The following is a 12,981-nucleotide window of genomic DNA, read 5'->3' as shown; positions in this document are numbered from 1 at the left end:
AAAAAAGGGCATCCTAAAGTAAATCCGAGAGGCATCTTTACCCTTATAAATATATTTTATCAGCCATTATGAGACGCACATCTACTACTTTATCGCACACCCATAATCTCTTGCTCCAGAAAGACTGGATCTTCGCAGCCGCCTGATTGTCGTTTATTCAGCACCGAATGCGCGTTGGAGGTCGCCTGCAGTTCCTCATGGACGCTAAACTACAATTCCCATTACCCCACGCGGCAAAGGAAGTTGCTCCGTCGCTGGTCTTCCGGGAAGAGTGAAGAGAAACATCGTGACGTGTTATTATTGCGCGCGACAGGTGAAGGTGAGGAGGTTAGGCGCTGCAGCTGGGGAGACCCCCGCTGCTCTTCTGCGCTATGTTGGGGGCTCAGCCCTTGCACCTCCGTCGGGTTTGCACCCAGGTTCGCTTTTTTTCCGCCGCCGCCGCTCCGGAATCGGTGAGTTCTGCTTGCTCTTCCTTTTTCTTTCGACAAGGGAAAAGGAAGAAGGGATGGGGAGATATACAATAGAGCAGTGGTTCTCAACCAGCGTGCCGCGGCACACAGGTGTGCCATGGGCTTGTTTCTAGTGTGCCGCGAGATTTTTGTCTTATGTTATTTTTCTTCTTTTTGTATTATGTATATTCTGTATAATCCGTATATGCAACACAGTGCAGATATATTTAAAATTTGTATAACTTCCCCTTAAACCTATGTTGATGAAGATTCTCAGTTATCTAGGAAGTGGAAATTATCTGGAGGTTGAGTCATGGCAACTGGACTTCTTTTCTTTTGGTTTGATACGTTTCGCTGCTGCTTGGACAAGCAGCAAAACGTATCAAACCAAAAGAAAAAGAAGTCCAGTTGCCATGACTCAACCTCCGGTTCCCCTTGAACCATGTCTTATACGTTTAAAAATATGTATATACAATTAATAATTTTCTGGTGTGCCACAGAACTACTGCTATATTCAGTATTGTGCTGCAGATTCAAAAAGATTGAGAACCACTGAACTAGATGAATAGGAAAAAAGAGTATGGGTGGTGGAGATCTCCAAAGGCCTATGCTTTGGACCTCCTCAGTTCCTCCAAGGTGCCTTTTAGTTATTTCCATCTTTAGTGTGATCATGTGTGTGTTTTAAAATATATATCCTTGGGGGAGAGTGAGTGCTTCTTCCTTGCTTATTATGAAGACTGCTCAATTTCTGTGCCTAGCTTTCAGAAAGAGATTTATTCACCCTCTTTGTTCTTCTGCCTTTGTCCTATATTTTTTTTAGGACAGCTTTCTTCAAAGTTAAAGCTATTTTTTTTTCTTCAACAGGCACCCCCAAAGAAAACTCACTTTGGTCCCCTCAAAGATGAGGATCGCATTTTCACTAATCTTTATGGGCGTCATGATTGGAAGTGAGAAGCAAAAATGTAGAATGTATTTTGTTTACTGATGGGAAAATATACAGTTTCAAAACTTTTTTTAGCTAGCAGATGAAAGTTAAGATATGAAGGAAACGTAGGATTAGCAAATGTTTAACTAGTGAATTAATTATAGGCTGCCAAAAATATTTTTCTATTTGTCTAATAATTGTGGTTTACTCAAATACAATTGCAATTACTTTACATTTCTCTAGTTGTATTTATTCACTGGCTGTTTGCAGAACTGCTGTCTTGGCTACTAAATTTCTCTGATACTTTCTTTGGCACTGCATAATTTTGCGATCAATGCACTTACTTGTGCAGCTACTACTTTTGAGGTTTTCTGGCTGCTGTAAAGGAAAAGGATGCCAAGAACTGTCATGTCCTGACTTCCATTACCCAGCACACAATAGAAAATGGGGAAGAAAAATCCACAGTGACCTGTTCAACATGACCATGGATAGAGTTGGAGGCCTTACTCAATCCCACATCTTTCTGCTCCTTTTCGATATCTCTTCTGACTTTAGGGAGGGAATTAAGAAGAAGAAAGAGGCTCCAAAGAGCCAATTAATGTTCTTTATGTTAGTTTTTAGAATTAGTTTACTAGGCTATGGTGTTTGCACGATGACTTATCTCCTCCCCTTTGACCAAGTGGAGCATGTCAGATGAACAAGATCTGTGACATCTGATATCAGGACTGGTGTTATGCTTCTCTGCATCACCTTCCCCAAACTGATTTCATACAGAATAGCATTGCAGTTCTCAGCATGCTGGAAATTTGGAGTGTAAAGTATCTGGAGGATCAATAGGCTGGGAAGTATAATAATTATTTTCTGTTAGATTTATATCCCACCTATTTGTACAACTGAAAGTGGAATACATAATGTTCCTGCCTCTTATTTTCCTTATATCAACAACCCTGTGAGGTGGGCTGGGCTGAGAGAGAGCAACTGGGCCAAAGTCATATTACTGATTTTCATGCCTAAAGGAGGACTAGAACTTGTGTTCCCCCAGTTTCTAGTCCAGTATCTTAACCACTACATCAAACTAGCTATCATATTCTAAGGCCAGATGGGGAAAGCAGTTCTAAATTTGTTTACAAAATGGAGTTAATTTGTATGACTCTTTTTCTTTTTTGTCTCTAGGTTGAAAGGGGCTTTGAGCCGAGGCGACTGGTATAAAACCAAGGAAATCCTGCTGAAGGGTATTGACTGGATCTTGAATGAGATAAAGATTTCAGGCCTGAGAGGCCGTGGAGGAGCTGGTTTTCCCACTGGCCTCAAGTGGAGCTTTATGAATAAGCCTCCAGATGGCAGGTGTGTTACCAAATATGAAAATTGTGGTCTAGTTTCAAGTTTTAGATTCTGCTTGTCTTGTTGTGCAGAAGCTGTCTAGAATCATTGCTTTTCCTTCTTTATCCTCAGAAAAACTTTGGGTTGGAAAGCCATTTATTATTTATTAGAATTTGGGATTTTGGTTTCCATTTCAGTCTTTTACATTTAAATTGTGCATCTTAGCTTTGAGGAATGTTCATATCTGTTTCAAAGTTTTAAGCCCATGTCTTCTCCTCTCTTTTTAAAAAGTTGTGTTCTCTAGAAAGATTGGCTCTGTGAAGCAGCAAAATCTCTGGACTTCTTACCCAGAAGAGCTACTATGAGGTGGGACAGAGAGTTAGCTCAGCTAGGTGAACAGAGTGTAGAGTTTGCACTTTGAAAATTCATCTTTAAATATCTCTTGTGCTCTTGTGGGCTCTTATTGGGCAGTTCACCTTTTCTCAACCTAGCCTATGATATGAGATTATTATGAGACTAAAATTAGCTGTGGCTGCAGAAATTCAAATATAGTTTCCTCGGTAATACTTAGGATGCATACTTGTATGCTCAGATTTCCTAAGCCTTGATTTCCTTGAGGCTGAAGTTGAATACTATGATCACTGAGTGAGTAAAGATCCTGAACTGAATAGATCAGTTGGGCTAACAGTTATGTGATCTCTCTGTAGACTTTCATATGTAGTAGACAGATTAGCTAGCATTTCTAACTGCAGTGCTACAGACAGATGCTGATGGAGGAGCATTGCTTCTTATTGTTGGGTATAATTCTTTCTGTGTTTCAGGCCAAAGTACTTGGTAGTGAATGCAGATGAAGGGGAACCAGGAACTTGTAAGGATCGGGAGATTATGCGTCATGATCCCCATAAGCTAATAGAGGGCTGCCTAGTGGCAGGAAGATCTATGGGGGCTCGAGCTGCCTACATCTATATACGTGGAGAGTTCTACAATGAAGCATCAAACTTGCAGGTAAGCTGCTGTCTCTTGTGGTTGCCTTAATTTTGTGTGCTGGATTGGCTTTTTCTGTGGTCAGAAATCAAGTTCACTAGTGTTTGGGATTTGGGTGTAATAATTCACGCTGTCTTATCTTATTAGGTGGCAATCAAGGAGGCCTATGAAGCAGGACTGGTGGGCAAGAATGCTTGTGGCTCTGGCTATGACTTTGATGTCTTTGTGACAAGAGGGGCAGGTGCTTACATTTGTGGTGAAGAGACAGCACTTATTGAATCCCTGGAGGGCAAACAGGGCAAGCCACGCCTCAAGCCTCCTTTCCCTGCAGATGTAGGTATGGCATTTTAAACGCTCTCTCTAGTAGTGGTTGGAGGGGACGGTATTCCTAACGTGCTTCTTCAAGTCAACATGGGACTTTCATTGCCTATCTATGCATAACTTCGTTGACATAAATACTCTTTTACCTAAAATAGCTTTGAAGTTCCTGTCCAGATTTCCCCTTTAATGATGCGATTGCCTCTGCTACACGCTCTTCATCCTGAAATTCCGGTTTTGATTATGCTTGTGCCCATTCTCCTTTCCACCTTAGATCCTTCAGAAATGTTGTTCAAGTTAAGCCATTGTCTTTCTTCTTCTAGGGGTTTTTGGGTGCCCTACTACAGTGGCAAATGTGGAAACAGTTGCAGTAGCACCTACCATCTGCCGTCGAGGAGGTACCTGGTTTGCTAGCTTTGGACGTGAGCGCAACTCTGGCACTAAACTCTTCAATATCTCGGGCCACGTCAACACCCCTTGTACTGTGGAAGAGGAGATGTCAGTACCATTGCGTGACTTAATTGAACGGCATGCAGGTGAGAGTGACTTACTTGCCCTAGATAATGAGCTGTCACCTTAATTTAGATACCTCGTATTAGTGAGAGAAGCTTTTTAGTTCCTTCTGTTCCTCGTTTGTTGACATGGTCCAGTCAACTATAGAGCCAAGCCTCATTGTGTGTTTCTGCCTTTTAATCAGGGGGTGTTAGAGGTGGCTGGGATAATCTGCTTGCTGTGATTCCTGGAGGCTCTTCTACTCCCCTCATCCCCAAGTCAGTGTGTGAGACGGTCCTGATGGACTTTGATGCATTGGTGCAGGCACAGAGCGGGCTTGGGACAGCAGCTCTCATTGTCATGGACAAGTCGGTAAGCAATGTTCCCTAGAGCTATTTCTCTGTGTTTCATGCACGGTGCATCTTCACTTTCTTCTCTTTCCCCAGACAGATATAGTTCGAGCCATTGCCCGCCTCATTGAATTTTACAAGCATGAAAGTTGTGGACAGTGCACACCTTGTCGGGAAGGTGAGTGTTACTTTCCAATTTTGGAGTGCTACCAAAATTATCCCAGAATTCGTTTCTGAATTAGGGCTGGGATTGAAAAAAAATGTAGCCCATAATTTCAAAATCTTTTTCTTATGCCAGTATTGTTTAAAATACGGTGGTAGTGGTAGAAACAGATGTCTGAAAATCTCTGAAAAGGGAAATTGTCAGTTATCCCAGGATACAGTCAGAAAAAGACCTCTAGCTTAGTCAGCAAAATCAATTTACACTTCTCTGTTCAGTATCATGATGCTTCTGTGTGACTTTCATGAGGCTTTGTATTTCACTTTTAACATTGATTCCCTTCCTACAGGTGTTGACTGGATGAACAAGGTCATGTGGCGATTTGTGAGAGGCAGTGCACAAGTGGCAGAAATTGATGCACTCTGGGAGATTAGCAAACAGATTGAGGGTCATACTATTTGTGCCCTGGGGGATGGGGCTGCTTGGCCTGTGCAGGTAATTTCTTCTTTACTTACCTTCAGAACATGCTGAAGAATCATGCAATTTGCTTGATGGAGGGCTAGAAATGAAATAATATGATCAGGAGGCATCATGTTGGAGTACAGGGAATGCTACAGATGCTAATTTTTGTGCTTGATTTCTTGTCACAGGGTCTAATTCGTCACTTCCGTCCAGAGCTGGAGGAACGGATGAGACAATATAATGAATCTAAAATACAGCAGGCATCTGGATGAACAGTTATCACCTCAAAGAAGTTACACTGTTCTATAATCTTTTGTAGGCCCATGTCTGCTTTTGCTTGGGCTTCAAGAACGGTGTTTGATTTCTGTTACTTGTGACAACCTGCCTCAAGTCCTATTCTTCTTTTGCTTTCTTATTGGGCAGTTTATCTATTAAATACTTTAGACTGATCTGTGTAATTCCTTATGGAAAGGAGAATAAGGTGAATAGCTGGATGTTACCATATTTAATTATTAGATTTATTTGGCCATCCAACTCAGAAATGTGACTCTGGATGGTGTACAGCAGTAAAAATAGAATGCAATAAACCCCACTGAAAATCAAAACACACAGCCAGGAAGCCCCATCACATCTCACACAACAAGCTCATCAACATCCTGTGCCCAAGGGCCTTGGGGGTCCTTATATAGTTCTTGGAGTGATTGACTATGAAATGAAGCAAGGAAGTCCCTCTAGCCTATATGAATTTATGGGAAAATATTGTCCAAGGGAGCAATCAAGACTCTGTAGTACATATATGTAACTTCCAATGAACTAATCTGAACTACTGATTAATTTCCCCTTCCTAATTCTTCTTTTGCAAGGTCTATAAATGTGCAGATGAAGTGGAAAGCTGATTGTACTACTAATATTGCAATTCTTTTTAAATGTTTCTTACAAGTAGTAAACATCAAGATGAAATGGTCTAATGCAGCACACGTGGTTGTGCATGTTATATTTCAGTATTGTTTTGCATATGCAGTCATCTTTAGAAACTACAAAGGCTTAATAAGAAAGGAGCAGTGCAGTGTACTAAAAGATGGGTTTCACCCCTTCTTGAATTAGCTTTTTGAATAACCCACAATTGCTGGATTCACATAATGTGCCCTAAACCAAAAACAGGCAAACCATATTATGGTTTAATGTAGTATGTAATTCTTGTATTCTTGCCTCAACTGTTGCTCTGGGAGAAATTAAAAGGGACAAAGAACAGTAGACCATTTCAAATTGTTTCATAGTAAATGGAATAGTTTGTCTTTGGACTGCTTACGAATTTTTCTCTCTTTTATAGTATTCTTCTATTCAGCTTTTTAAACTCTAAGCTACCCAGAGTTGTTAGGAGTTATGTGGCCTCTAAATTGTTTAAATACATAGATACAGTACTGTAGTACAAAATCCCATTTCATCCGTGTTGAAAAAAAAAAGCACAGGATCTATGGAGAACGTCTTGAGGATAGACCATAGTATTATTCCAGGGTTCCAAGCTCACTTAGGAATGTTAAAACGGGGAATCAGATTTTGCTCTCTTATGCCTCTTACATCACATACCCAGCAATGGTGGCATTTAAATTATTTTACATATTTTTCCATATCGCACAGGCCACAATTTTTGTCTAACAGATATTAAAGCTAGAATACATGCTTAAAATAAGTACCTGAAACAATAGGTGATGTTATTAGAAGAGGTTCAGTGGGCTACTTATCAGTTTAATATAACTCTTTGTACCTATAGATAACAAATGATCCCGAGGATTCCTGGGCCCATCACTTTTGGGGACTAATTCCGGGACAGATGACTCCAGATAAACTATATTTATCTGGTTATATTTATATTGCCAGTTTGTTATTGCTGTTATCATTTTGCTTTCTTGATGTGGTTAATACCTGTCCTGAGAAGTAAGGATTTTAAAAATTACCGTTCGATGAATATCCCAAAATCTCATTAAAGCATGTATCAACCTTGAGTTAAATGGGGTTTTTTTGTATCCCATAGTTTAGGAATACATTGGGTGAAATTCCATGGAGTTCAGGCTTATCAGTGTTTGTTGGCACAAAGTTTTCCTGTAAATCATCTACGAAAGAAAACCGAGTGCCTTAAAGAAAAATTCAGTCCTTCGATCTTTCCAGCCATAAACTCCTAAGACCTCAAGGTCGCTGTAAGGGGCGAGGGAACTGTTACTGCCCGGCCTCTCAGTTTGGGGCGTGGCTTTTGCGAGCTGCCGGCCTCATTGGCTGAGGCGGCGTCCCCGTCCTCGCCGGTCGGTTCTAAGCTGCTCTGAGCGAAGAATTCTCTTGACGGAGGAACGTTCCTACGAGGTTAGAACGGTGCTTTCCATGTTTCGGCCTGGCGGAAGTATGCGCGCTAACCGACATCACCCTGTTCCCCCATCTGTTGAAAGGCAGGCTGGGAAGCTTTTCAATCCCGCCATATTTGTTGAGGGGAGGAGAGGGGAGGGGCTAACGGAGCCCTGGGATTCTCTGCTCAGCTTCGGTTGCGTCGCCGCGTCGTTTGTGGATAGCTCTGGTGGCGGACTGAGGACTGTGTTGTGTCTTGCCGTGGTGGCTGCTCTCGGAAGACCCTTTTTTTTGCCTCTGACAACTTTGAATGGGACGGTTTCAGCAGCCACGGCGCCTCCTTGATGGGGTGGACTACGACTCCCATCAACCTCAGGCTGGTTGGCTGAGAATAATGGGAAGTGATGTCCAACTCTTGGAGAACGCCAGCTTGGGTAAAGCTGATAAGGCAAAGACAAAACAAAAATCCTAAGTCGGACACCCTGGTTAACCTTCCTAAGATGGGTTTTGTTCTCTGATAATGGAGGAGTAAACCCCGGCCTGCCCTGGGTCTGTCACGTCCCGGTGCATTTTCCGGAGTCTCTGTGCTTGTTAGACGGCCGCAGCAGCGTTTCCTGACATGATACGAAATGACTTGCAGACCAAATGTGGTTAGCCCAGATTTGACAGTGGAGATGAAAAAAATAGATGCTTGGGTTTGGACTTTAACCCTCCCTGTCTGTGGAATCTATTTACGCCTTTCCGCCTGCTCTTGCAGATCCCCGTGTAGTGTTGCAAAAGCATGTCTGAACTAACCTGTAGGAGCCCTGCAGTGAGGCTCAACGAATTACTAGGCCACAGGGTGTGGGCTGCCATTCAGTGAAATCCATCCCTTCCTCTTTTTTCCCCTTTTAGGGCATTATGCTTCCCTCTCTGCACTACCTCTGCCGGCGTATACCCCATATACCCATAGCCAGTGTGGGTCTGGTACGTAGATATTTATCTTGGGAAAATGAGCAGCGATGCCGAGGGCTGCTAAAGGCATCCACCGCCCGATACAGGAAAGAAACTGTGGGGGCAGCTGTGCTGGTGTCTCTGTGCTCCGTGGCTGGGGACCCAGCTATCCTGTACACTCTGCGTTCCAATGCTCTGACCGGTTTGTACAAAGGAGAAGTCAGGTACTTGACAGCCTAATCTTCCTCCTTGGTAAATGCAAAGATAAATTGCAGGATACCCAGACAGGAGTCAGTAGCCCCCAGTCATATCCCCTTGTTGCCTTTGGTGGATCTCATAAATTCTCTGAAGAACAGTTGAAAAACTGGGCATAGAGAAGATTAAAGAGAGGCATAATAGTGGTCTTCAGATATATGAATGTCTTACAAAAGGCAGGGCACAATCGTTCTAAAGGAAGTGGCAAGAAAGCACTGTTTAGCTAAACATTACAAACTGGCATGCAAATGTTTAACAGCAAAATAGACTGGGGAGGGGTTATTTGAAAGTCAGGATGGCCACTCAACAGGATGTATCTTCATTGAAAAACTTGCACCAAGTGAGTGGTTGGGCCAGAAGATGTCCAGGAAACCTCCTGACTCTCCCAGTCCCCTTCAACCCTAAGTAATCTTAAGATTTTCCCCTCCCAAACTTCCCTTGCACAATAATTGTGATTTGCTTCTACAGTTTCCCAGGTGGTAAGCGTGATGACTCTGACCAGGATGCCATTACCACAGCACTCCGGGAGACCCATGAAGAGCTGGGTATAGAGTTAAAGGAGGACTGTGTCTGGGGAATCATGAGACCTCTGCCTGATAGGGTAATGCTTAGACCCCATATTTTCAGGGATAAGAGGAATCTTGAAATAGGTTTCTGTAATGGAATCACGATAGATATCCTGTTTGCACTGGGATCAGTAGGGGAAAAAGCTTTTTTATAACTGCTGTCTGAGATGAGAGAAATGGAAGATTTCTAGAAAACAGAAAGGGCTGGGCTAGGGGATTGGCATGCCACTTGGGACATGCCTTGCAAGAGGAAGCATGGGGTAGCCAAGGACTCACGTGTGTTTAATTCTGGCTTTTTTTCCCCCCCAGACTAATATGATGGTGGCTCCTGTACTAGCAAACTTGGGGCCTCTGGAGAACCTGATGCTGAAGCCTAACCCCCACGAGGTGAATCAGAATATTAACTGGGACTCAGTGATAGTGTATCAGATGTTACTTTTATTCAATGTGTATTTCCAGAAAAATGGGTGTGAAAGAAATCTCAGACACTTAGTGATACCCTAGTGGCAATCCTTCCTATGTTAAACACTAATTCCCTTGGAAATAATCCTTGAGTGGAGCTTAAGCAACCTGTGGTAGGGATCAAATGGGTGGGATCCACCATTTTCTTTCTTTTTGACACCAGGTGTTTCTCTTTCTGAACCCCTCTTTCCCTTTTTTTCTTCTCCCTTGTTTTCGTTCTGATCCTCTTTTCTCTTTTTTCTATATTACAACTGTCCACATAGGGACAGTTCACTCCTTTGGGGTCTGAACTAACTACTTCCAAGAGATTTTGAAGAGTAGAAATCCTGTTTTCCATGATTCCTGTCTTGGGCTGGAAAGCCTGGGGATGAAGGTGTTTTCTTAAAGTGGCAGGAAGATGAATATGCTTTCCATTTAACAGGTCATTAGGAGATGGAAGAGAAGATATTTATTCCATAACTAGATTGGACAATTTGTGCTTCCACTCATCCCCACAATCTTTGTTGTTTGATTTACAGGTTGAGACTGTCTTTACGTTGTCTTTCTCCCACTTGCTGCAAGAAAAGAACCAGGGCTATACTCACTTCTGCCGCGATGGTGTCTATAGCCACACAATGCCTGTCTTACTGCACGGTCCTCACCGTGTATGGGGTCTTACGGCTGTCATAACTGATCTGACTCTGGAGTTGCTAGTTCCAGGAAAATACCGGAGACGGAGTTATGTCGTGGGTCGGCGCTGACTTTTGGCTCAAATCCACACTTGGGTCTCCAAGATCTCTTTCTGTTTTTCATATTTGTCAAAGAACTTCAGAACTGATGATCTCATCAGCCAGGTGCTGCTCCTTTTCCTTGTCATAAGGATCTTTCAAAACTCAGGTCAGGTCATTTCTGCAGAGCATGAAGAAAACAGTTTCTCTCTTCAGTCCGCTACCCCAGAATGCAACTGTTACATTACTGGGGAAAGAGAGAAGAAACATCTATCCTGTTCTACTGTCAGTTGTTGTTTGGTCTTATCCCAAATAAAACCTGAATAAACAAGGACACAGGGAACTTCATGCAGATTTCTGTTTTGGCAGGTCTATGGGTACTAAAGATAAAACGTAGCAGGTGTTAAACCCAGAGATCCCAGACTTGCATCCTTTTTTTTTTTGTAATGGCAATAATTTCATTCAGAAATATTGTATTGACAGGCTAGATAAAATGAGTGTTTGCCAAAGAGGACACTGACCTTTTAAGATATTCAGATAAGTGCCAGCCATACAGTATAGGAGAAAATTCGTGAATGAATATTAATCCCTATTTCTTTTATATTTCCACCATTTCCTTGTCATGTGGAATTTCAGTTTAAATCTCTGTGCCGATTTAACAGAATCTGCATTTTAATAACAGCTGTATGTAAATCTAGGCTGTATGCAAGCAACAGTATTTAAATATCTCTTCTGTTTTTAATGAGATCAAATCTGAAATTGTTTGGGATATAGGGAGTTTAATATAGTCAGTTCCTAGGTTTTTGAGACATGGAACATTTTCTCTATACCCTTCCTACCCCCTAAAATAGCAGAATGAGTCACATATTGCTATCCCAAGAAGACATAATTCTCATTGAGGCTGTGGCATAGCTTGTAGAACAAGGCATCTTATAAGATGTTTGTGAACTGGTAGAACCTTGGTTGTGATGGCAATCTGAGTTCCTTTTTATGGTGGTCATATGGTGGAAACAACATGCCGATTTCTCCTAGACTTAGTCCCAATACTTTACCAGGCAATGGTACAATTGGAGTTGAAAACCAGGGGTTCAAATATTTTTTTTGGTGTAACAACAATTCCAGAGTGTTGGCAGGCAATTACAGAGATGATACATATTTCTGAACAAAGGTTCACACCAAAAATGTTATGTATCCTTCCTTGGAGGAGAACAAAGAATATTGGTGCGTTAAGAGAGAGTCTGAAAATAATACGGTAGAAGTGTATAGGTCTGAATGGATATTGTAGCTTAAGAGACAGAAACTGATAGATTATAAATTGAATGTGACTTTTGGAAAAAAGAAAAGTACCAATGAATACATGAGGTGGACAGTTTTGTTTTACAGTAAGCAGGCTACCAGCTACTTTCATAAGCTGAACGTGGAAAGAGGAGGGTCATGCCTAAAAAGAGGCAATAGAAAAGTGCTACTAAATTTAAATTAGTTTAATAAATAAATACCAATCCTGCCCTGAGGTTACATCTATGCAGGGAAGTCTCCACAAACAGGCCTCCCTCAAAGGTTGCACTGCAGTCCCAAAAGAGTCTCTCTGTGGTGACCAGCCCCATCTGCCAGGTAGGGCAGAATAGCAAAGAGCACCGTGAGCTCACAAGGAAAGCCCCACTCCTTCTGTGCATGTGTAAGGACGTGACATGTACTTCGAAAAGGGGCACAGCTTGCAGCAGGACTCTGAAAGCAGCCTGATCCTTTGTGGCAGCATCCATGTGCAGAGACTTCCCTTTCTCTAATACTGTGTTTCTCAATCTTGGCAACTTTAAGATGTGTGGACTTCAACTCCCAGAGTTCCCCAGCCAGCTGGGGAATTCTGGGAGTTGAAGTCCACACATCTTAAAGTTGCCAAGATTGAGAAATACTGCTCTAATCTATATAGCATATGAACATTAGACAAGGTAACCATGCAATGCTGTGGCAGATGCCTCTTTTTAGGAGAGGACCCCCTCTTTGTGATTTTACCATGGATGGCTTCATATTGTTCAGTCTTGGGGAACAGCTCTATAATTAAGGAGTGAGTGCTAACCGAATGGAAGTTCTGTTCCTTCTAAATATAGATTAGAGCAGTACAGAGATTTATCCATGCAGTATGAAATTCGGTATAGAGGATTTTCAGAATGATGTGAATAGGCTGGGGGCTGTTGTTCTAAAGAAACCTTGTATTAATCTGCCGATTTGGTCCTGTTAAGCTAATTTCCACAATTAGCTGTCTCATA

At 42.1% G+C, this 12,981-nt stretch overlaps 2 protein-coding genes across 3 annotated transcripts; both read left to right on the top strand.

Annotated features, from left to right (window-relative positions):
- The first annotated feature begins 287 nt into the window (after window positions 1–287).
- Window positions 288–5,909, top strand: NDUFV1 (NADH:ubiquinone oxidoreductase core subunit V1). Its single transcript, XM_007439187.2, has 10 exons — window positions 288–452; window positions 1,314–1,396; window positions 2,548–2,718; window positions 3,516–3,699; window positions 3,826–4,015; window positions 4,320–4,532; window positions 4,694–4,860; window positions 4,935–5,016; window positions 5,348–5,493; window positions 5,649–5,909. Exons 1-10 carry the CDS (start codon window positions 372–374, stop codon window positions 5,730–5,732), a joined length of 1,401 nt encoding a protein of 466 aa, XP_007439249.1. The 5' UTR covers window positions 288–371; the 3' UTR covers window positions 5,733–5,909.
- Window positions 5,910–6,050: 141 nt separating this feature from the next.
- On the top strand, window positions 6,051–12,546 carry NUDT8 (nudix hydrolase 8). 2 transcript variants are annotated; one of them, XM_007439185.3, is made up of 5 exons: window positions 6,051–7,815; window positions 8,689–8,951; window positions 9,451–9,583; window positions 9,858–9,935; window positions 10,529–12,545. In XM_007439185.3, the coding sequence occupies exons 2-5, from the start codon at window positions 8,695–8,697 to the stop codon at window positions 10,748–10,750; spliced, it is 690 nt and encodes a 229-aa protein (XP_007439247.1). In that variant the 5' UTR covers window positions 6,051–7,815; window positions 8,689–8,694; the 3' UTR covers window positions 10,751–12,545. The 2 variants fall into 2 exon arrangements, with proteins under 2 accessions (XP_007439247.1, XP_007439245.1); XM_007439183.4 differs by lacking the exon at window positions 6,051–7,815 and adding an exon at window positions 7,835–8,228 and having other exon boundaries at window positions 10,529–12,546.
- The last annotated feature ends 435 nt before the right edge of the window (window positions 12,547–12,981 follow it).

The sequence above is a fragment of the Python bivittatus genome, unplaced genomic scaffold, assembly GCF_059951505.1.
Source record: "Python bivittatus isolate LINGU-HERP-01145 unplaced genomic scaffold, Pbiv_v1 ctg000480_np1212, whole genome shotgun sequence".
NCBI classification, from domain to species: Eukaryota; Metazoa; Chordata; class Lepidosauria; order Squamata; family Pythonidae; genus Python; species Python bivittatus.
This window is presented reverse-complemented; position numbering and strand designations above follow the sequence as displayed.